Raw genomic sequence first — 25,144 nt, 5'->3', positions numbered from 1 at the left:
TTTACCCCGAAGACTGTAGTGAGAGACGAAGAGGGACACTATATCATACTTAAAGGATCTATCCAGCAAGAGGACTTAACAATCCTCAATATATATGCCCCGAATGTGGGAGCTGCCAAATACTTAAACGAATTATTAACCAAAGTGAAGAAATACTTAGACAATAATACACTTATACTTGGTGACTTCAATCTAGCTCTTTCTACCCTCGATAGGTCTTCTAAGCACAACATCTCCAAAGAAACGAGAGCTTTAAATGATACACTGGACCGGATGGATTTCACAGATATCTACAGAACTTTACATCCAAACTCAACTGAATACACATTCTTCTCAAGTGCACATGGAACTTTCTCCGGAATAGACCACATACTGGGTCACAAATCGGGTCTGAACCGATACCAAAAGATTGGGATCGTCCCCTGCATATTCTCAGACCATAACGCCTTGAAATTAGAACTCAATCACAACAAGAAGTTTGGAAGGACCTCAAACACGTGGAGGTTAAGGACCATCCTGCTAAAAGATGAAAGGGTCAACCAGGAAATTAAGGAAGAATTAAAAAGATTCATGGAAACTAATGAGAATGAAGATACAACCGTTCAAAATCTTTGGGATGCAGCAAAAGCAGTCCTGAGGGGGAAATACATCCCAATACAAGGATCCATTCAAAAACTGGAAAGAACTCAAATACAAAAGCTAACCTTACACATAAAGGAGCTAGAGAAAAAACAGCAAATGGACCCGACGCCCAGCAGAAGAAGAGAGTTAATTAAAATTCGAGCAGAACTCAACGAAATTGAGACCAGAAGAACTGTGGAACAGATCAACAGAACCAGGAGTTGGTTCTTTGAAAGAATTAATAAGATAGATAAACCATTAGCCAACCTTATTAAGAAGAAGAGAGAGAAGACTCAAATTAATAAAATCATGAATGAGAAAGGAGAGATCCCTACCAACACCAAGGAAATACAAACAATTTTAAAAACATATTATGAACAGCTCTACGCCAATAAATTAGGCAATCTAGAAGAAATGGACGCATTCCTGGAAAGCCACAAACTACCAAAACTGGAACAGGAAGAAATAGAAAACCTGAACAGGCCAATAACCAGGGAGGAAATTCAAGAAGTCATCAAAAACCTCCCAAGACACAAGAGTCCAGGGCCAGATGGCTTCCCAGGGGAATTCTATCAAACGTTTAAAGAAGAAATCATACCTATTCTGCTAAAGCTGTTTGGAAAGATAGAAAGAGATGGAGTACTTCCAAATTCATTCTATGAGGCCAGCATCACCTTAATTCCAAAACCAGACAAAGACCCCACCAAAAAGGAGAATTATTTTGTTGATTTGGTGTATTACATTGATCAATTTTCACCTGTTGGACTATCCTGGCATTCCAGGACCAAATCCCATCTGGTCATGGTATGTGTTCCTTTTAATATGCTGCTGAATTCAGTTTGCTAGTATTTTTCTGAAGATCTTTTCATCGATGCTCATAAGGGATTTTGGTCTATATTTTTCTTTTATTATAATGTCTTTGTCCAGCTTTGGTATCAGGATAATTCTGCCTCAGAAGAGGTTGGAGAGTATACTCTCCTCTTAAATTTTTTTGGAAAAGTTTGAGAAGTATTGGTATTAGCTCTTCTTTAAATGTTTGATGGAATTCACTAGTGAAGTCAATACGTCCAGGGTTTTACTTTGAAGATTTTTTTAAAAGATTTTAATTATTTATTTATTTATTTATTTATTTGAGAGAGAGTGCATGCAGGAGAGAAAGCATGAGTGGGGGGTGGGATTCAGGGAGCGGGGCGGGGGGGGGAGAGGGGAGGAAGCAGGCTCCCCGCTGAGCAGGGAGCCCCAGGCAGGGCTCCATCCCAGGATCCCAGGATCATGACCTGAGCCGAAGGCAGACCCTTAACTGACTGAGCCACCCAGGGACCCCTGTCTGAAGATTTTTTGTTACAGATTCAATCTCCCTACTAGTTTAGGTCTAATCAGATGTTTCTATTATTTATGGTTTGGTGTTGCATTTCTAGGAATTTGTCCATTTCACCTAGGTGATCCAATACGTGTGTGTACATTTGTCCACAGTCCTCTCATAATCTTTTTTATTCCTGTAGTTTGTTAGTAATATTTTCACTTTCTGATTTTAGTAATTTGAAGTCTCTCTTATTTTCTCAGTCCATCTAGCTGAAGGTTTGTCAATCTTGTTGACCTTTTGGTTTTATTAATTTTTTCTATTATTTTTCTATTCTCTATTTCACTGGTCTCTTATCTAATTTTACTATTTCCTTCCTTCTGCTAACTTTGGGTCTAGTTTCTTTATCTAGTTCCTTATGTTGTAAAGCTAGGTTGCCGATTTGAGATTTTTCTTGTTTTTTAACATAAATGTTTATAGCTGTAAACATAAGCACTGCTTATTCTCTACCCTATAATTTTTGTTATTTTGTGGTTTTGTTTTCATTTGCCTTAAGTATTTTCTAATTTCCCTGTGACTTCTTCTTTGATCCATTGGTTGTGTGCGTGTTCTTTAATTTTCACGAATTTGTAAATTTTCAATTGTCCTTCTGCTATTGATTTCTACTTTCATCCCTTTCATTCTACTTTATATGATATCTTTTAAAATATATTGATATACTAGTCTGTGGCCTAACATAGAGTCTACCTTGGAAAATACCTCACGTCGCTTGAGAAGAAGGTGCATGCTGTTGGTTAGTGTTCTGTGTATGTCTGTTAGATCCAGTTGGTTTATTTTGTGGTTCAAGTCCTCTGTTTACTTGATTATCTTCTATCTGGCTGTTCTATCCATTATTGAGAGTGCGGCAGTGAAGTTTCCAACTATTATTGTAGAACTATTTCTCCCTTTAACTATGTCTCTTTTGCTTCACCTATTTTGGTGGTCTGTTAATAGACATGTAAATGTTATATCTTCCTGCTCTACTGAAGCTTTTATTAATATACAATATCCTTCTTTGTCTCTTGTAAACTTTTTTTTAATGATTTTTTATTTATTCATGAGAGACACAAGGAGAGGCAGGGACACAGGCAGAGGGAGAGGCAGGCTTAGAAGGAGCCTGATATAGGACTCGATCCCAGGACTCCAGGATCACAACCTGAACCAAAGGCAGATGCTTAACCACTGAGCCACCCGAGTGTCTCTCTTATAAACTTTTTTGATTTACAGTCTATTTTGTCTGTTAGTATAGCCAACCCTGCTCTCTTTTGGTTACTATTTGCATAGAATTCCTTTTCCACCATTTCACTTTTAATCTATTTGTGTTTGCATCCTAGCTGAGGCTTTTGTAAACATCTTATAGTTGGGCTATTTTTTTTTAAATCCATTTTGCCAGTATCTTGCCAATCTTTTGATTGGAGAGCTTAATCCACTTACATTTAAAATAATAACTGAGGGGCGCCTGGGTGACTCAAACTATACAACTCTTGATTTCGGTTCAGGTCATAATCTCAGGGTCATGGGATTGGGCCCCGCCTGGAGGTCCATGCTCAGCATGGAGTCTGCTTGCCATTCTCTCTCTGCCCCTCCCCCCACTCATGCTATTTCTCTCTAAAATAAATAAATACAATCTGTTAAAATAATAATTACTGATAAGAGGAAATTTACCTGAGGCATCTTGCTACATATTTTTCTAATTAAAATATGCGTTTCTGTCTCCCACGTACAGCACTACTCTTTATTTTTTTGTAATGAAACATTTAAATTCCTTTTTCATGTCCTTTTGTGTATATCATATAGCTATTTTGCTGTAGTTACCGTGGGGATTATATTTAGCATCATAAAGTTTTAACACTCTTTATTTTGAATTTATACCAGTTTAACTTCAACAACATACAAAAATTCCACTCCTTTAAAACTGTCTTTATCTTTTTCAGTTGCTGGTGCCACAGAATTACACATTTATTCATTGTGTGACCCAAACACAAACTAATAACTTTTTTAATGTATTAGTATCTAATATTATATAGAAAAGAAAATGTGGAGTTACAAACCATTATTTCTTCAAATATTCTCTCTGCCTCTCTCTCTCTTCTCTTTCTGGGACTTCCACCATGCATATGTTGGCCAACTTGATTTTATCTCTCAGAATGTATCTTATGCTCTGTTCCATTTTCTTCAATCTTTTTTCTTTCGGTTCCTTAGACTCAATAATTTTCCTTTTCTTCAAGTTTACGGATTCTTTCTTCTGCCTGCCCAAATCTGCCTTTGAATCCCTCAAGTGGATTTTTGTCATTTCTTATTGTACTTTCTAGGTCTTTTTGGTTTTTTTCTCTTTATTGATATTTCCATTTTGTTTGTACATCATTTCTTGACTTTCTCCACATTTGCCTTTAGTTCTTTGAGCATCTTTAAGAGAGTTGTTTTAAACTCTTTGTCTGCTAAATCCACCATCAGGTTTTTCCAGGGCAAGTTTCTGTTAGTTTATTTTCTCCTTGGAATGGGCCATACTTTCTTGTGTATATCTTGTGTATCCTTTGTATGCCTTGTGATTTTGGGGGTTGAAAACTAGACATTCGAATCTAATAATGTGGTAACTCTGGAAATCAGATTCTTCTGCTTCCCCAGAGCTAGCTGTTGTTTTGGGTTTTAGTTTTTGGTTTTGCTTTCAATTGGTACAGGCTGTCTCTGTGTCAAGGATCAGCCTGTGGTGTAAACTCGGGGCTTGTATTTTACTGAGCCTGTGCCTTTCCCCAGACATGCCTGATGACTTCCTAACTCCCCCTGTATATGCCATTGTTTTCCATTTGGGTGGGGTTTGTTTTTAAGATTTTATTTATTTATTTATTTGAGAGAGCGAGCACAACAAGGCTCAAGCAGGGGGAGTGGCAGAGGGACAGAGAAAAGCAGGCTCCCTGCTCAGGGCTCTATCCCAGTTCCCTGGGATCACGACCTGAGCTGAAGGCAGGTGCTTAACTGACTGAGCCCCCCAGGCGCTCCTGCCATTGTTTTTCAATGGTCTAGTTTTCAATGTCTGATACCAAAGGGGAAAATGAAGGACCAAAAAACAAAAACAAGAACAAAAAAAGGCACCAGCCCTTTAAAGACCCTGAAAGTCACTTCAGCCGGATGGAAAGTAGTTTGCAAAAATGGAAGGGAGGTACAACAATGTCACCACCTCTCTTTGAACCTCTATGTTTAGAAGCAGCAATCAGAGCAAGTCCCAAATACATGGAAGACAGGGTGTTTTTTGCCCATGCTGGCTCCACAGTCTGTGCACAAGCTACTCCAGGAACACACATACAGCCGTCTGCCACAGGGCAGAGTGCTCCGAGATGGGGCTACTGTACTAGGCTAAGAGCTGCAACTGACCAAAAACGACAATTTACCACCTAAGCCTTTCCCTCCAAGTTAGGAGCCTTCAGGCTCAAGTTTCAGAATGTTTATATAAGACTCTGCCAGTGTAATTTTGTCTAGGTGGGGAGACATATTTCTGTTGTTTCCTACTCTGCTGTCTTCCCAGAATCCTCAAACCTTGTTGTTTTTTTTTTTTTAATTTTTATTTATGATAGTCACACAGAGAGAGAGAGAGAGGCAGAGACATAGGCAGAGGGAGAAGCAGGCTCCATGCACCGGGAGCCCGACGTGGGATTCGATCCAGGGTCTCCAGGATCGCGCCCTGGGCCAAAGGCAGGCGCCAAACCGCTGCGCCACCCAGGGATCCCTCAAACCTTGTTTTTAATGTTTAGTAAGTTATCAAGCTTGGGTATCACTTTACAATTTAATCAAATTTTAGCTCACAAGAAATAATCCTGCCAACTTCCTTGTCTTTAAACCCTTAATAAGCCACATGTATACACAGGCATCACTGTCTTTCAGTCTGGACATAGGCCAGGAGACATTTGCCAGGGACAGGTGGAAGATGCAGCTCTCAGTTAAGGGGAATAGATAAGATGACGTGTTTTCTGAATCTAAAACTCAGACACAGGGCCTGACAAAAGATTTGAGAATGATTATACGAAAAATCTTATACATACATAAAAATTAACCTCAATTACATTATAAATTTAATGCACTGCCTTTACAAAAGAAAAATCTAATCAGGACTGTCCTCAGAAAATTAAGTTACGTATATAGTCCCCACATATATGTTGAAAGAAGAGGGAGAAGGGAGGCATTGATCATAGAATGAATCATTCCCAATTTTCATTCTTTGCATTTTTTACCATAACATCTCAATAAACATCCTATAATAAAATCAGTACATTTTTCTTTACGTTTAATGTAAATACCAACAGTAGTCACCTTCATATATCAACAGTAGTCAACTTCATATAAGGACACATTTCACAGTTTTCATAACCAAATTTTAATATATAACAAAAACAACTCACAATCTTAAAAAAAACACACAAATAAAAAACACAAGTATAACACAGAAAATACAAAAATGCAATTTATTTGCCTTATTTATCAAATGGTTAACTATAAAGTTACAATTTTTGCCTTGGAGTTTAAGGCAGTTTCCCTTTTACCACAGTTACTTCTTCTGATTGTATGCTAGAATCAGTATCTTCTGTGTTTTATCTCTATTTAATTGATCATTTATATTTTATATGTTTGTCCACTTAAGAACCATATTTTCTTCATGATCACAGAAGCCCCATAATATAAAATGTCATTGTCTTCATATATTTGAGTAATACCGATCACGATTTTGAAAGTCTCTATGTGCATATCTTGCATAAGTCTTGTTATGTGGGATCCTTCCAAAAGGTTCCTGGTCATTGAAACAAGATTCAAAAACTTCATCAACAGCCTTTTGGGCTACTTCTTTGCTGATATTCCTAACAGCCAGGATAGAAAGAATGGCTCTGTCTCGCACACAAGTCTAAGGAAAAAGAAAAGTATGTGGCTTTAATTTTATGTGGCAATTTCATCATGAAATAATGACATTTTATATAATGTCTGACCATAATCATAATTTTTTTTAAAGATTTTATTTATTCATGAGAGAGACATACAGAGAGAGCGAGAGAGAGACAGAGGGAGAAGCAGGCTCGGCTCCATGCAGGGAGCCCAACATGGGACTCGATCCTGGCTCCCCAGGATCAGGCCCTGGGCTGAAGGCAGGCGCTAAACCACTGAGCCACCCGAGCCGCCCCATAATCAGAATTAAATCCCTTTCGAACCCCCTTCCACTGTTGGTGGGAATGCAAGCTGGTGCAGCCAATCTGGAAAACAGTATGGAGATTCCTCAAAAAGCTGAAAATAGAGCTACCCTACAACCCAGCAATTGCACTACTAGGTATTTACCCCCAAAATACAAATGTAGTGATCTGAAGGGACACCTGCACCTCAATGTTTATAGCAGCAATGTCCACAATAGCTAAACTATGGAAAGTACCCAGATGTCCACAGACAGGTGAATGCATAAAGATGTAGGATTTATATACAATGGAATATGACTCAGCCATCAAAAAAATATATATAATCTTGCCATTTTGCAATGTCATGGATGGAACTAGAGGGTGTTATGCTAAGCAAAATAAGTCAATCAGAGAAAGTTACCATATGATCTCATTCATCTGTGGAATTTAAGAAACAAAACAGAGGATCACAGGGAAAGAGAAGGAAAAATAAAATAAGATGAAATCAGAGAGGGAGACAAACCACAAGAGACTCTTAATCATAGGAAATAAACTAAGGGTCACTGGAGGGGAGGGGGAAGGGGGATAGGGTAACTGGGTGATGGGCATGTGATGTGATGAGCACTGGGTATTATATAAGACTGATGAATCACTGAGCTCTACCTGTGAAACCAGTAATACACTATATGTTAATTAATATGTAAATTTAAATTTTAAAAAATAAATGGAAAAAAGAATTAATTCCCTTCCATATTATTTTATTAATTTCTGTCATTCTAAGTAGAAGTAGAAACATAACTCTTAAATTATAGAATATTTTTAACTCAATCTAAAATTATTTAGGTATAAGTAAGACCTCCATTTTTTTCATCTTCTCCAGATGTTATTCTCTGAAGTTGTAGGCAGTCCAACAAACAGTAACTCCCAATTTGCAAAAATCGAACAAACACACAAAACCCTACAAATAAGGTTCTGGTTGGATTTTTAATAAAATTTAAATAGATTTAAAATATACTTTACTTCTATGCCTTTTTCTTCCTTTACTTTCCAGTTGACTAATACTAGATAACCTTTCCTGCATGGAGGCTTTAGGAAGCTACACATACATATACACAAAATCTGAGGGTGTTTTGATTTTTCAGGAGAAAAAAAATCAACTTTTTTTTTTCCTGAGTGTTCTCTGCATAGGTATTAAATTGTCTACCTAAGAAAATAAATTATCTAGTTACATAGTAATTGGCTAGAATCTCTCAGTATTCTAAATATGTTAAGAAACAGAAGGTCTTATCATTCCAATTCTTGGAGAGCTTTAAATCCATTTATTTCTCCACAAGCCCAAACTAAAGTTAAAAAGAAGGACATCTAACCTTTTCATGAAAAATAATCTGTCATTCATTCATTTTCTACATGTGTTCCCTGCTTCACTTCACCCTAGGCAGCATGCCTGAGCTGGAGATGCTCACTACTATTAGAATATAAATCAGTGCTTCTCGACCTAAATTACACTAAACATTGATTTTAAAAATAAACCCCAGGCATAAAAGAGTGAGAAAGAGAGGATGAGCCATGAGGAATTATGACAGCAATTGCCACTAAGAGGAAATTTCTCCCTTCCAGGGGGGGAAAAAAAAAAAGATGGTAAAAAGTTGTCTCCTGGAGCTACAAGTTTGGGAGGCACCACAGTTCAGGCTTACTTCTTTCCAAATGTAATATAAGTTTCTGCTAAAACTATGTGAGTCTACCATATTTTACCATCGGTTATGGTAACTGATGTTTGTATCTTTGGGGTACATGCTGTACAAAAGCAGGGACTCCATTCTCTCAGACTGTTCTCTCTCAACTGAGCCCCTACTACCTCCACATAGTTTCCAACCTGTTGCTAGTTCTATTCATTTTCCTTTTTTTAAGATTTTATATATTTATTTGACAGAGACAGAGAGGGAGAGAAAGCACAGCAAGGGGAGCAGTGGCAGAGGCAGAAGTAGGCTCCCCACTGAGCAGGAAGCCTGACATGGGGCTTGATCCCAGGGCCCTGGGACCATGACCTGAACCAAAGGCAGATACTTAACCAAATGAGCCACCCAGGCACCCCTGTTCTATTCACTTTCTGCTGCTGCTACCCAAGGGAAAAAGAGGAGAGACTTATCATAGTCAAGTCTGTGCTAATTCAAAGCTTTGCTATTATGTCGTACAGCCTTTAAAGTTTAAAGGCACATTAGTATGCAGCCATAACCTGTGCTGCAGGGTAGTCTCTGTTCTGAAAAGTACTACTTCTTTGTCTCGGGAATACTGTGGGAGTCGCAGAATAGAAGTCCAGGACTGCGGGGATCAAAGTTAGACAGGCTGTGATTTTGTGTCCACTCTTCATCCACCTGCTTCCAAAAGGATCCCAAGAACAAGATCATATAGTTCTTTTCACTATTAAAGTCTCTCACTGAGTCACACAGCTTGCCTGTAATTAAAAAGTAGAACTAAATTCCATCTGTTTGGCATAAACAGTATATATTCTGAATTGTTTCCACAGTAGTTCTTTCACATTTCAAATACCAAATGTACTTCTCTTTATGCATTATTTCCACTCACAGCACTCTGGAGGGTAAGTGATTTCATATGTTAGTTTTACCTGATGATGTCGTTTCAATCCAAAATGCAACCTGAAAATTTCATTTACAAGTGAGCAGTCTCCACTAAGGTTAGCAGCTCGAACCTATCACAAAGACAGAGAGGCAAACAGAAAGAAAGAAAGTGCTTGTGCTCTGTAAAAACTCTGTAAAAGAATTTAAAATTAACATGCCTTTCTGAGAATAGAGTATCCACAGGACTTTTTTTTTTTTAAAGATTTATTTATTTATCATAGACAGAGAGAGAGAGAGAGAGAGAGAGAGAGAGAGAGAGAGAGAGAGAGGCAGAGACACAGGAGGAGGGAGAAGCAGTCTCCATGCCGGGAGCCTGACGTGGGACTCGATCCCGGGACTCCAGAATCGCGCCCTGGGCCAAAGGCAGGCGCTAAACTGCTGAGCCACCCAGGGATCCCCTCCACAGGACTTTTTTTAAAGGATGTTTTAAACTTTGACATAAGACTACATTAAGAAAAAGAGCTGAAAAAAAAAAAAAAAGAAAAAGAGCTGATATCCATGGGCTAGACAATGCAAAATAAACTGTGGGTTGGGACAGGGTCAATCATTTATCAAAGGGAATCTTCAAAACTTTACACTGTAACCTTGTTGAAAGAACTAATTTCTTTTGAAACCAAAAGTCAGAAAGTTGGACCTCAGAGTGGAAAAGTCCATGTTCTCTATGAGATACAAACATTTCTAGAAATTACCAAAAGGACTGCAAGAAAGCATTCTTCCAAAGATCTACAAACTGAATTTCAACGTAAGCTTAAAATTAAACACATCAGTATCCAAGACATTTTAAGAATAGAAACCTCCTGCCCTTAGCCCAAAATACTGAAACTCTCCTGGAACCTTCTTAAACCTCTGTAAATTCATGCTTTCCTCCAGGGCCTCAATTGTCCTATGAAAAATTAAGTTCTTGAAACTTAACCAAGAACATTCCAAGAACAAGAACATTCCAAACTGGTCAGGCAGGACAGCCTGAAGTTAGGATATATTTTCTAATTCACTATATTTTTAAGGTAAATTTTAGCTTCGATAGATGAAAAAAATGTCTTAGAACTACCTACATAGATGCTACTGCCAAACGGGCCACATTTTTTGCTGACATACTGCAAACAGAATGGCCCACTTCCTGTTACTTCTACAATAACATGGTCTCATTCCTCTGAGGAGTGGAAGGCACTTAACACACTGTAACTAGCTAACAGGCATTAATTCTCATAACACTCGAGAGAATTCTATTTAAAAACTCAGGTTTCAGTCTACTCTCCAAATAATATGAGTTATAATTAAATGCAGTGGGGCTGCTTATTAGTTTCAAGGGAAAGAGAAAATAACCCAAGTTATAAAGTATAAGCTTAAATTTATATTAGTTTTTTTTTTTTTACTTCTCAGCACACGCACTCTTCAACTAATGAAATGCAAGTATTAAATACATATGTCTAAGAGCATAAATATACTGCACTTCTGAGAGCAATCCAAAGTGCTTAACAATAAAAAACTTTTTATATGTTTTTGAGACTACATGTTTTACTCTAGAGCAAGCAAGGAGCTTTGCCTACAGAAGGCAGACAGCAGGCTGGTTAAGAACCCTGGTTGTGGGACGCCTGGGTGGCTCAGTCAGTTAAATGTCTGCCTTTGACTCAGGTCATGATCCCGGGGTCCTGGGATTGAGTCCCTCATCAGGCTCCCCACTCAATAGGGATCCTGCTTCTTCCTTTCCTCCTCACTTGTGCTGTCACTATCTGTCTCTTTCTCCCTCAAATAAACAAAATCTTAAAAAAAAAAAAAAAAAGAACCCTGGTTGTAATCCTGCCTCTGCCACTTATTAACCATGGACCTCAATAAATGTCTCCCTTTCAACATGTAGACCATGAGATCATAGCGTCTACCTGGATGGACTGTTGAGAAGACTCAGTAAGAATCCACAAAAGGAACAGTGTTTGGCATACAGTCCCCAGCCAGTGTTAACCAGCATTAGTTTTTACATTTATAGTTTACTCCACAGGAAAATTGCTTATTTGGTTAAATGGTTAAAAATGGTTATCATAGGGACGCCTGCATGGCTCCGTGGTTGAGCATCTGCCTTTCACTCAGGGCGTGGTCCCAGAGTCCCAGGATCGAGTCTCACATCAGGCTCCCTGCATGGAGCCTGCTTCTCCCTCTGCCTGTGTCTCTGCCTCTCTGTGTGTGAGTGTCTCTCATGAATAAATAAATAAATTTTTTTAAAAAAATGGTTATCATATTACTTTATATATATTTTTGTATTATATATATCATGCTATACTATATATATTATATACCAAAAATGGTTATTTAATTAAAAATGGTTATTATAAAGTCATTACTATTATTAGGATTTAAAGGTTATAATTAAGACAATTCTAAGAAGATACTTAAAATATCTCTTGTTGTATTGCAAAGGTGTATTCAGGAGTTAAAAATGGAAATCTAAGGGGCAGCCCAGGTGGCTTAGCGCCGCCTTCAACCCAGGGCCTGACCCTGGAGTCCCAGGATCAAGTCCCATGTCGGGCTCCCTGCATGGAACCTGCTTCTCCCTCTGCCTGTGTCTCTGCCTCTTTCTCTGCATGTCTCTCATGAATAAACAAATAAAATCTTAAAAAAAAAAAAAAGGAAATCTAAGGGTAACATGGAACTATGACAGAAGAAGAGGAGTATGTTTAAGTAAATCATACTTCAATTAAGTTTTGTTTTGTTTTTTTAAGATTTATTTTTTAGGGACGCCTGAATGGCTCAGTGGTTTAGCACCTGCCTTCAGCCCAGGGCGTGATCTTGGAGTCCCAAGATTGAATCCCGCATCGGGCTCCCTGCATGGAGGCTGCCTCTCTCTCTGTCTCTCATGAATATTTGAGGGGGGGATGAGGGGCAAAGGAAGAGTCTTAAGCATTATATTTCAATTAAATGTTCAAACTTAAGAGTGTTCCAGGAGAAAAAAGTATCTTTTACAATAAAACTCACCTCTGAGCAGGCCAAATGTCTGACATCAGTGAACCAGTTGACATGAGCACGACAGTGATCGAACGCATGAACGAGCTCGTGGGTGACCACTCTGTTCATATGGGCCTGATTACGGATGTTGTTCTGGCACAAAACAATCTAGGAGGCACCAAAATAAGAGAAGTTCCATTATTTCTAACATCTACTCTATTTTGTAAATCCCATCTTCTCTATCTCATCCACCCACCTTCTCCTCCAACCCCCCACACCTATCCATCCATCAAGGCCTGGTCCTAACATACATGCTCCAACAAACCTTCCCAGTGACCAACTTCTCCCTCTTCTCTCTGAACTACAATAGCACTTAAATGCCATCCTCAGTGGGCTGCTGGACTCCACAGCATCATATTAGGAGTGGGCTTTGGAATGAAGTGGATTCAAACTCCAGCCCCACTCCTTACTAACTCGGTGACCTTGGGCAAGTTTCTTAACCTCTCTGTGCCTTGGTTTCCTCAACCATAAAAAGGAGATAATTAGAGTACCTACCTCATACAATTGTGAGAATTAAATGAGAATACATGTAAACTGCTTCTTAATCAAGTTTCTGAATGAGCAATGAATCAACAATGAATGACCACCACTGTCTCATTCTACTAGAATTGCCAGGGAAAATCCTCAGAAAGACCTTCAGAAAGAAGTGCAAAAAGCCAACAGCACACTGAGCAGGACCCTATAAGAATAATAAAGACATGAGGGATCCTAATAACAATAGTTACCACTTGTGGTGTACTTACTATGTGCCAGACACCAGGGTATGTGCCAGATATTTTATATACATTCATCCAACATTCATCTTTCAACTAATATTTCTTACAACCTACTAGTAGATTCAGAGTCTATTTATAATTTATTATCTGTAATTATAATTTAATAATGTATGATCTTCTAATGGCACTAGAAATTAATCAAATATTTACCAAAATGTTTAAAGACATGCAATGACAGTTGTCACGAAGAAAAACCCAGGATGTCATGAGTGCATACAATGAGAATGCCTGATATGGTCTAAAGGATTGGAAAAGGCATCTCTGCAGAAGGAATGTTTAAATTGGGATCTCATCGATGAGAACGAGTTAAATTTGAGAGGTGGGGAAGGGAGCATTTCAGACCAAGCAACCTGTGCAAAGGCCAGGGGCACTGAAGGAATAGAATGTCTGAGACGCTGAAAACAGGCCTGCACTGCTGTAGCACAGAACTGTAAGTGACAGGCACGAAATAAGGCTGGTGAGGTTGGCTAGAGCCCAATCATCTTATCCTGAGAATAGTGGGTAGTCACTGAAAAGGAAGAGTGGAACAGGGGAATCCTTTTGTTTGTTTTTACCCTTTTGACTATAGTTGGAAAAATAAGCAGAAGATGACCAAAACTGGATGTAGAGAGAGACTAGCTCAAGACTAAGGAGGTGTTCTAGGCAAGAGATAATGGTATCTGAGCAGGGATAGTAGGTAACCTCAAAAAATATTTAGGTAGTAAGTTGGACAAAAGTTGGTGATGGATATGGAATATGGGAAGGGAATCAGAGGTGCAAGGATGATCTCTACATTTCTGCCTTGGGTAATAGGATAGATAGTGGTACCATTCACTGAGATACGCAAAACTACAACACCAGGTTGGGTGGGGACAAGGGATGGTATAAACCATCAGTTTGAACTTGGACAAATTTGTGAGGTCTCAGGGGCCTCACAATTAGGTATTAGGTAGGTATTAAGTGGGCATTTGAATATACAGATGTGAAGCTAAAAAAGAGAGCTCTGACCTAGGAAAATAAATGAGATCCCCTTGGCAGAGAATAGAGGAAAAAAAGAAGGGGATTTAACACAAGGATTAAGAGATTTCAACATTTAACAGCTGACACAGGAAGGTGAGCTAGCACAGGAGTAACCAGCAGAGTGTCGTATACTGGAAATGAGGGGAAGAAAGTGTCTGGTATTATCACCACTGAAATCAAGTGTATGCAAACTATATGACCCAGCAATTCTGCTCCTAGACATATACTCAGGAGTAACTTTTGCACATGTGCACCAGGAGAAAAGGTGAAAAATACTCACAGCAGCATTGTTCATAATAACAGTCAGAAACAATATTAAATACAGTAAACTGCAGTACAGGCATACAGTGGAATAGTATACAGCAATCCAACTACATAAAGGTGTTGTACAACAAAATAGAAGAATCTCACCACACTCAACAAAATAATTGTTACAGAAGACTATATACCATATGATTTCACAAAACCACAAAGTATCACATAGAGCTCAAAGTATTCCACGTATAAAACTTCAAAGCAAGGCAACTAAATAACATGTTGTTTGACTGTACACAGAGATGTTAAACCATTCAGAAAAGCGGGAAATGATTATCACAAGAGTCAGACTAAGAAAGGGAGAGAAAATGTAGTCCAAGAGGGGCACACAATCTTCTGAAGTCCTGGCAGTATTCTATTTCTCAAATCTGGGTGGCAGTTAGACAGGGATTCGTTTCATTACTATAACCAAAAGCATACATACAGGTTTCTTACTCTTGTGTATGAATGAGACACCTCATAATACAAATATAACTTAAGGGGATCCCTGGATGGCGCAGCGGTTTAGCGCCTGCCTTTGGCCCAGGGCGCGATCCCGGAGACCCGGGATCAAATCCCACGTCGGGCTCCCGGTGCATGGAGCCTGCTTCTCCCTCTGCCTGTGTCTCTGCCTCTCTCTCTCTCTCTGTGACTATCATAAATAAATAAAAATAAAAAAAAAATAGTAAAAAATAAATAAATAAATAAATAAATAAAATAAAAAAAAAAACAAATATAACTTAAGAAAATAAAAAGAGGGATCCCTGGGTGGCGCAGCGGTTTGGCGCCTGCCTTTGGCCCGGGGCGTGATCCTGGAGACCCGGGATCGAATCCCACGTCGGGCTCCCGGTGCATGGAGCCTGCTTCTCCCTCTGCCTGTGTCTCTGCGCCTCTCTCTCTCTCTCTGTGACTATCATAAGTGAATAAAAAAAAAAAAAAAAAAAAAAAATTTAAAAAAAAGAAAATAAAAAGAGATGGACAGCCCTGGGTGGCTCAGTGGTTTAGCACCTGCCTTCAGCCCAGGGCAGGATCCTAGAGATCAAGTCCCGCATCAGGCTCCCTGCGTGGAGCCTGCTTCTCCCTCTGCCTGTGTCTCTGCCTCCCTGTCTCTGTGTGTGTGTGTGTGTGTCTCATGCATAAATAAATAAAAATCTTAAAAAAAAAGAAAGAAAATAAAAGGAGAGAGTGCCCAACTATGCTCAACACTGCTGAGAAGATAAAAGTTCAAAATGTCCACTCTATTTAACCCCAAGGGGGAAATGAATTCACCTAGACCCATTTTGAAAGCTATACGTATTATTATTATCAGCTTCCAAATGAGAAAACTGAGAATAATGCAAATAACTTGCCCAAGCCCCACAGCTAATAAGCAGGGGAACTAGATTTGAACGCAACTCTACCAGACTCCAAAACCGAGACCTTTCACTCTTATGCTCTTATGCCATGTTTCTTTTTCTCATGATTACTGTGAAGCAGCTATAAGTAACCAAAATACATGTACAATTCCCCAGGAAGAAACAACTAAGTATCATTAAACAGGGTTATATGTTCAAGATGGAAAGAGTTACTTATGAAAACTTCATCCACCCTCATCACAGGTCCTAGTTCTTCTACCAACTCCAAGATGCTGTCAAAACCCTCCAATTACTTAAAACTAATATTTATTGAACACTTAACTAGGCTTACTATGATAACCACCTTACACAAAGTATCTCATTTAATTCTCATAACTATAAGTATAGATAGATATACTATAAGATATAAGATAGATATACTATAGATAGATCATTACCCATATTTTCCAGATGAGAAACTTATTCCCCTAATCAAAAATATTTAAACATATATCCCTTCTCACCAGGGAAAGGTAAAACTCTTTAGTTCAGTATTCAAAGCCTCCCACCATATGGCTTACCTTTCTTTCCAATTCTATTTCCCCATATTCCCCACACATTCCTGCCCCCCAGCTACACTAAACAACGTGCCACTCCCCAAATACGCCTTGTCCTTTCCCAACACACCACCTTTGCTCATGCTACCCCTTCTTCGGGCAACAGTCTTCATCTTCTTTGCCCCTGAAGAAGCTTTATATGCACTTGCTGAATCTGTGGGTATTTTGCAATCATATCACTGTCCCATTATGGTAACCACATCCCCTACAATAGTTTAACCTGCCTCAAACTTTATGACTGTCTTATCTCCCCTGTGAGAACATAAGCTCCTTAAGAGTGAGAACCGTAACTAATTCATTTTAGTGGCCGAAAAGAATGGCCAACGTGCCAAGGTGTTAGCAATTATCGGGAAAGAGAACAACTTGGCAAAAATGCCTACCTGAGATGTCGAAGCATCAAAACCTCCACTGACATTGCCATTACAGTCTTCACAAGAAAAGTGTCTTTCTTTGTTAACAGCACTAAAAGGCAAGAATGGATTAAAGAAACAGCGTCCAAATCAGTGTGCATGTGGTTCAGGGGGAAAAGCCCTGGGCGAGGAATCAGGAGCTCCACATAATCAACACCCCCTCCACCACTAACACATAAGAAACCTTGGGAAACCTTCACGACTAAGTTTTCTCATCTGTGAAATAAGGAAATCATCTCTGCAAAATCTGTCCTAGATCAACTTCCATGACATGATCCCATAATGCATTTGGTCCACTGATTAAGACCGCATTAGAAATATGCTAGAGTTGCTACCCTCAGGCCAGGAGTTTAAGAAGTGGACCTCAGAGGTCAACCTCCTCTAATCTCCTCAAAGTTAAACAACACCTGGAAGGCTCCTACCTAACAAGCTGAGATTTCTTCTCCATGAAGGACAATGCTGAGGCTGGAAGAACGGGAAAGCCAGGTTCGGTAATTATTTATAAGACTTTACATGTGGTCTTTACTAAACACTGGAGGTAATGGTAGAGCCAGAGACTTAAGAGTTAGGGCAGAAGATGTAGGAAGAGAACACCACCTGCCTGGAAAGAATAGCCCATCACCACCTACCATATGGAAAAGGGTTTGTGGCCTAAAGTGAAAAACTGCAAGTAGCTCCAGTTTGGGGTTTTCATGTTTTTAGCAACCAGAACAGAGACGAGCAGTATAAAAAAGATTACTTACCAACCTGAGTGCTTCATGGCATCAAGCAGAAGTTTGACATAAGGATCTAAAAAGATATTGATCCAATTAAGTATGCTAATTAGAAAAATAGCACCAATTAAATTACCCAAAAAGCAGTATATTATCAAAAAGTAACACACAAATCTTAATGAAGTAATACTATCTTAAAATTGTTAAAAATGGATATGAAAAGACCAGCTTAAGTCAACATAAAAACAAGTCTTTAATGCAATAAAACACTGATACAAATATCAAGATGGGCACTATTAAACATCTTCAATAATATAAAAAATGATTTTAAAGCCCATTTTTAGTTACATGATCGAAAACATTGTATTAAAGCATATACCGAAATAATGCGGGAATTTGGGGTCACATCCGTAGAAACGAACTGCAGCACGGTACCCAGATTAGAAGAAGGTAGTTAAGTAGCCCCACTGGCATCTTTCCTGGTCAGACCACAAGCTAACAGTAGACCTTCCTAAGTACCACACTCTAAATAGGAACTGCCAACTGAAGCTCTTCGATGGGGAGAAGGCAACTAGAACAGTACAGGCCTTCGATCAGTAAGAAGAAAGGAGCTGTGGATTTGGAAAGGAGAATAAAAAACTTAACTAGGACCACAATGGCTTCAAGTATTTGAAGGAGTGCCATGTGGGAATAAATCCCATCAATATTTTTTTAAAAGGCAGAACGAGGACCAAAGAGTAGAAGTCACAGAACAAAAAAGGATTTTTCCAACAATTAAAAGGTGTTAATAAAATAGACAAATAGCCGGGGCACCTGGGCCACTCAGCGGTTGAGCATCTGCCTTCAGCTCAGGTCTCAATCCCAGGGTCCTGGGACTGAGTCCCGCATCGGGCTCCCCGCAGGGACCCTGCTTCTCCCTCTGCCTGTGTCTCTGCCTCGCTCTGTGTCTCTCATGAATAAATAAGTAAAATTAAAAACAAACAACTACCTGCTGCCCAACTTCTCTAGTCTCAGGGACATTGCACTAGAGATTTGTTAACTCCTTAAGAGTCTTAAACCTACCTGTCCTAAAGCAAGGTTACTTCATAGCTGCCAATCACAGTTCAAAAGTTAAGCACCCAAAGATTTTCCAATCTTCTTGAGGTTACCTGCATACTGGGGAATCAAGGGAGTGGGGAGGAGGAGCGGGGTTATGGGAATGATGAGATTGTATCCCCGTGGAAATGTGTATGGAACGCCTCCTAGGTTCTGGTGTGGGGAAATTCAAAGATGAGTAAGGACCAGGACTGTGCCTTTTAGAGGTTTGAAGTGGAACTCAGTGGAAAGAGCATGGGCTGCAGTTAGACATGGGTTCAAATTTGTATCCCTTCCCTTATCGGGTGTGGAAGACTCGCTTAACTTCCTGATCCCCTCCATCCCTATCTGCACACACAAAGAGGGAAGGGTCGGGGGATAAAAATTTCTCTCTTCGGGTTGTGAGAAGTAGGTTTTATGAATGTAAAGTGTGAGCATATATGGTGAGCATATATCCTGACACCTGATATACACTAAAAAAATGCTTAGTACTAATAATTATTTTACTGTTAACACTCTTAGGAGGGGGCAGGATAATAAAGCAGTAACCTATACCTATCTTTCTCATCTCTCACTAATTTTTTTTTTTTACTCACCTGTTTTTTGCTTTCAACACTTAAAAAAAACACCCAACTTTGATTCCTTTTCTTTTTCTATGTTTTGGTTTATATCATATAGCCAAATGTATTATGGCCCAGGACTCCAGGGACAGACCTGAAGGCTCAACCACTGAGCCCCCCAGGCGACCCGGGCAGCAGGGAGTCGAGCTCCTGTTTAACCCACAGCAGAGGTTCTGGACCCTCTGGAGATCCGGCCTCTTCGAGACTATGGCGGAGTTAGGAACTTTCTCCCCAGAAAAATGCATTCTGGTGCGCACACACGATTTTATAGTCCGTTTCCGAGGTTTCTACCCTCGGCAGCCCGGCAGGCGTAGGAAGGTTAAGAACGCCTCACAATCAATCAATCAATCAATAAAATAAAAATGAATTTAAAAAATCAAATAATTAAATAAAATTTAAATAAAATAACGCCTCCCAGCCAAGGGCAGCTGGCAGCACGCGGCTGCTCGGAAGCCGCCCCCCCCCCGGACCCGGGTCGCCCCGACCGCCGCTGCCCCCTCGCTGCCCCCTCGCTGCCCCCTCGCTGCCCGGGCTGCGCGAGCGCGGAGGCCTCCCGCCCGCCCTCCGGCCCGACCCGGGGCCCACCCGCCGCCGCCGCCCCGCTCCTACTTGTCTGCAGCGTCTTCAGGAGCAGCCGCTGGCACCCCTGGTCGTTGGAGAAGACGCTGGAGAGGAGCCCTTGCCCGGACCCGCCCTGGGCCCGCCGCTCGGGGAACACCTGGCACGCGACGCGCTGCTGCTGCTGCTGCGGCTGCGGCTGCTGCTGCTGCTGCTGCTGCGGGCCCCCCGCCGCGCCCGCCATGCCGCCCGGGCCTGGCCGCTCTGGCCCCCCCCCCGCGGCGGCCGGCACGAGCCCTGGGACCGCCAAGCGCCCTCCCGCCCCCAGCCGCCCAGATCCTCCGCCGCCCGGCGGGCCGGGCCGCAGAGCGCCGCTGAGGACGTTGGGGCCGCGGGGCCTCGGAGCCCAGCAGCACGCGGGGAGGGGCGGGGCGGGGCGAGCGGCGGGGGGAGCGGCGGGGGGAGGCGCCGGCAAGAACAGGGCGCGGGGCTGCGGACCTGCGGGCCGCCGCCGTTGCCGCCGCCGCTGCCGCCGCCGTTGCCGCCGCCCCTCAGCGGGGCGATCCGGACCCTCCGCCCTCAGTACTGTCCAGGAGCCCCTCGCGCCCTGACGATCTCGGGCGCCCCCACCCCTTTTCCACCAGCAGGCCGATGGCCATCTCCCCACCTATCTCCTGACGTCCCAAGCCGTGGAAACAGCAGTACTTTTCAGAAACGTTTGAAAGCTGCAATTACAATTACTGGGTATATCAAAACCCTCCAAATGTGAGACCCAACTACTTTTTTCCTGCCTGCCCTGGGCCCGTTGGCCCATCCTACTCTCTTGCCACCCCAAGTAACTTTCTGCTAACAAAGTACAACCAGTTTACTTCTAACTCCAACCCTTAACTCGCTACCATCTTTAAGCCCCTTTCCTCAGTCCTTAGGATCCAGGTCCTGATCAAGTCTACCTACCCCAAAGGGCATTGCCAAACACCTTAATCAAAATTATTCTCTCCTGGGACGCCTGGGTCAGCGGTCGACCGTTTGCCTTTGGCTCAGGGCGTGATCCTGGGTCCCAGGATCCAGTCCCACGTCGGGCTCCCTGCATGGAGCCTGCTTCTCCCTCTGCCTATGTCCCTGCCTCCTTCTCTCTCTTGAATAAGTAAATCTTTTAAAAAAAAATTATCCTCTCCTGATCTCCAAATGTACAAAGCATTTTACATCTGTTATCATTCTCATCACAGCCACCCAGGTTTTAACTAATTTGTGTTTCTCTTTTGCCATTAAAAAAATTTTTATGATTTATTTGAGAGAGAAAGCATAAGCAAGGGAAAGGGCAGGGGGGAAGGGGACCCAACATGGGGCTTGATCCCAGGAACCTAAGATCATGACCTGAGCCAAAAGCAGATAGTCAACTGACTGAGCCACCCAGACCCGTTTTTCTCACTAAATTACTCAGTTTAGCTCACATGTTTATTCAGCACCTACTCTGAGGGACCAAGCATAATGGCAGAGACTGAGGAAGCAATAAGAGAACTGATGAGGTTAAGGAGTAACAAATGATTCATGTGAGAAACATATAAAAATAATATAGGCTCAAGAGACCTTGAAGATTATGAACAGTGCTTTATGTCATGGGTGCTTAATAAATATCTAGATTGAATGGAAATCAAAACCACAATGAAATATGACCTCACACTTGTTAGAATGGCTATTATTATCAAAAAGATGAGAGCTAACAAGTGTTGGTGAATACATGGAGAACAGAATCCCCTCGTGCACTATTGATGGAAATGTAAATTGGTAAACCCACTATGAAAAACAGAATACAGATTACTCAAAAAATTAAAAATAGAACTACCATATGATCCAGTAATTCCACTTCTGGGTATTTATCCAAAGAAAACAAAAGCACTAACTTGAAAAGAAATGTGCATCTCATATTCACTGCACTATTGTTTATAACAGCCAAGATATGGAAGCAATCTGGGTGTCCATCAATGAATGAATGAAGAAATCGTGGTGTGAATAATCAATGGAGTATTTTTCAGTCATAAAAAAAGAATGAAATCTTGCCATTTGCAGCAACATGAACTTTGTATTGACTGGGAAGTGATAAAAGTACTAATTTGTAGCAGATCTATTTAGTCAAGGATACATGTTGTAATCACAAGGACAGCCATCAAAAGAATAGCATAAAAGGGCAAAACTAGTGCACTAAGAAAAGGGAGAAATTAAAAAAAAAAGGGGGGGGAGAAATGAAAAATAAACAAATTGGATGACATGCTAAGATTATACATCATTTGAAATCTATACATACAAACACCTCCTATGTACAGATTGCTAGTGTTATAATAGTTTTAATAAGCCACTTTTTATTGAGCTCACCTTGGAAACATTATTTCTAATCTCCACTACGACCCTGTAAAATTATTATCACTATTTTGCTGATTTAAAAAAAAAAAAAAGTGGGCTCAGCCAATATTGAGTAATTTATCCAGGACCACACAGCTAACTTTCAGTCTAGTTAGGGAACTAAAACATAAACAGAAAACGATACTATTACAAGTTACTGAAATGAGTCTGCAATACTCAGGAAAAGGCTAGAGAAGATGGGGCCTGTAAGCACATGAAATACTATTGAAATATTATTCAGCTACAGGAATAAGCAAAGAAGCGCAGGGCAGCCCGGGCGGCTCAGCAGTTTAGCGCCACCTTCAGCCCAGGGCGTGACCGCGTGACCCCGGGGTCCCAGGATCGAGCCCCACGTCGGGCTCCCTGCGTGGAGCCTGCTTCCCCCTCTGCCTGTGTCTCTGCCTCTCTCTCTCTCTGGTCTCTCATGAATAAATAAATAAAATCTTAAAAATAACTAAACTAAGTATATTCATAAAAATTAAGCTCCAGAACAGCATGACCAGTATTTCCACTGTGAAATTTCAGATCCACATGCGCAGGAAGGGGCAGGAAGGGCCCGGAAGGCTACCCCGGCGATCACGCTGCGGACCAGATCTGGGTGTCCCGTTTTCTTTTGGCGTCTCTTCGTTTTCTTTTTTTTTTTTTTTTCTCTTCGTTTTCTAAAGCAAAACACAGTCGCTTTTTTATTGGAAGCTGTTTATCTCGCAGCAACACACGAAGCTGCATATCCTCTCGAAGGTCTTTCCATCTTTCGGCTTCTGCTGCGGTGGGAGCTGGATCCGCCAACGCGCCCCAGGGTCACCCGCAGGCGCCCCCGCAGCGCCCGCCACCCCCTCACCGCGTGGCCCCGCCCACCTCCCCCGGTGAGTTTACAGCCTTTCGGCAGCTTTCCCGCCATTCTGAACGCGGGGAAACATCAAACCAGCCGCCGTCGCCCTCCGCGCTCAGAGGCCCCATCGGCCGCCGTCAGACAGGAACCCTACTTCCGGAAGGAGCCTGCCCTCCCCACCGGAAGTGGAAGAGAGACGGCGCGCGGCATTCTGGGAAGACCTACGGAAGCCGGGCTGCTCGGGGCGGGGGTTGCTGGCTGTTACCGGGGCAACTAGAAGCGATTGGCGGTTTTCCGCAGTTTGAAGCGGTTAAGCGCCAGAGGCTGAGATGCTCGGAGGTCTTTGGGGTGAGCGAAAAGGGCCTGAGGCCTAAGAGAAGACTGTCCTATCAGGAGGACAGTTATCCGGTCGTGCCCGCGGCGGGAACGCCTGTCCTGGGTCGCGCCCACCTGGCTCTTGCGCGTTGCCCTGCAAGTAAGTGTGGCCCAGGGGCTCCTGCCGCTTCTCTGATCTTCTTCCGCCTTTTAGAAAACCTAAGTTGGCAATTGCGATATTACATTGCAGTGTGTTCTGACAGCAAAGTACATTTTTTTTACAGTTGAGGAAAATTACAAAAGAAAAAAGAAAACTCACCAGTCATCCCAACTGCCTAGCAGGGACTTAAATTTTTCATGTATAATCTATCACTTTTTTTCCCCAGCACAAATATATTTTTTTTACACAGTTGAGTTTATTTGGGAACGATCATTTTATATCCTGCTTTGTATCATATATATCATATATGTGTATGTGTATGTATGTATGTATCATATATAGGATATAATTGCTGTTAAAATCTTAGCAACAAGGAAGGCCTGGAGGATCTTTTTTATTATTATTATTATTATTGGAGTTCGACTTGCCAACATATAGCATAACACCCAGTGCTCATCCCGTCAAGTGCCCCCCTCAGTGTCCGTCACCCATTCACCCCCACCCCCCGCCCTTCTCCCCTTCCACCACCCCTTAGTTCGTTTCCCAGAGTTAGGAGTCTTCATGTTCTGTCTCCCTTTCTGATATTTCCCACACATTTCTTCTCCCTTCCCTTCTATTCCCTTTCACTATTATTTATATTCCCCAAATGAATGAGAACATACACTGTCTTCTCCGATTGACTTACTTCACTCAGCATAATACCCTCCAGTTCGATCCAGGTTGAAGCAAATGGTGGGTATTTGTCATTTCTAATGGCTGAGGAATATTCCATTGTATACATAGACCACATCTTCTTTATCCATCCGAGGCTCCTTCCACAGTTTGGCTATTGTGGACATGGCTGCTAGAAACATCGGGGTGCAGGTGTCCCAGTGTTTCATTGCATCTGTATCTTTGGGGTAAATCCCTAACAGTGCAATTGCTGGGTCGTGGGGCAGGTCTATTTTTAACTCTTTGAGGAACCTCCACACAGTTTTCCAGAGTGGCTGCACCAGTTCACATTCCCACCAACAGTGTAAGAGGGTTCCCTTTTCTCCACATCCTCTTCAACATTTGTGGTTTCCTGCCTTGTTAATTTTCCCCATTCTCATTGGTGTGAGGTGGGATCTCATTGTGGTTTTGATTTGTATTTCCGTGATAGGCCTGGAGGATCTTAATGTAGGTCTGTAGTAAATTGAAGAGACAGAGATGAAATGGACACAGCACATGAAGACAATTCTTTCAAGAAGTTTGACAGAAAGGAAAAGAGAAAGGCCAGAGAAGAATGGCAAGTTTTAAAAGTTGGAGTTTTTCTTGAAGAAGAGGACATTC

At 41.4% G+C, this 25,144-nt stretch overlaps 1 protein-coding gene across 5 annotated transcripts; it reads right to left on the bottom strand.

Moving 5' to 3' along the window:
• Positions 1 to 6,400: 6,400 nt before the first annotated feature.
• Positions 6,401 to 20,444, bottom strand: ATP23 (ATP23 metallopeptidase and ATP synthase assembly factor homolog). 5 transcript variants are annotated; one of them, XM_055328977.1, is made up of 6 exons: positions 18,943 to 19,958; positions 17,911 to 17,956; positions 17,138 to 17,219; positions 12,708 to 12,845; positions 9,731 to 9,814; positions 6,401 to 6,848 (listed from the first exon to the last, which is right to left on the bottom strand). In XM_055328977.1, exons 2-6 carry the CDS (start codon positions 17,925 to 17,927, stop codon positions 6,645 to 6,647), a joined length of 525 nt encoding a protein of 174 aa, XP_055184952.1. In that variant the 5' UTR covers positions 17,928 to 17,956; positions 18,943 to 19,958; the 3' UTR covers positions 6,401 to 6,644. The 5 variants fall into 5 exon arrangements, with proteins under 5 accessions (XP_055184952.1, XP_055184951.1, XP_055184956.1 ...); XM_055328976.1 differs by lacking the exons at positions 9,731 to 9,814; positions 18,943 to 19,958 and adding an exon at positions 20,184 to 20,415; XM_055328981.1 differs by lacking the exons at positions 17,138 to 17,219; positions 18,943 to 19,958 and adding an exon at positions 20,184 to 20,258.
• Positions 20,445 to 25,144: the final 4,700 nt, after the last annotated feature.

This window comes from Nyctereutes procyonoides, unplaced genomic scaffold (genome assembly GCF_905146905.1).
Source record: "Nyctereutes procyonoides isolate TBG_1078 unplaced genomic scaffold, NYPRO_anot_genome, whole genome shotgun sequence".
Taxonomy (NCBI): Eukaryota; Metazoa; Chordata; class Mammalia; order Carnivora; family Canidae; genus Nyctereutes; species Nyctereutes procyonoides.
This window is presented reverse-complemented; position numbering and strand designations above follow the sequence as displayed.

Coding starts and splice junctions, on each gene's coding strand:
- ATP23 (XM_055328976.1), bottom strand. CDS start 20,376: ATGGCGGGCGCGGCGGGGGGCCCGCAGCAGCAGCAGCAGCAGCAGCCG. Junction 12,846..17,137: donor TTGATGCTTCGACATCTCAG/GTAGGCATTTTT, acceptor GGTGCCTCCTAG/ATTGTTTTGTGCCAGAACAA. Junction 6,849..12,707: donor GACATTTGGCCTGCTCAGAG/GTGAGTTTTATT, acceptor CTTTTTCCTTAG/ACTTGTGTGCGAGACAGAGC.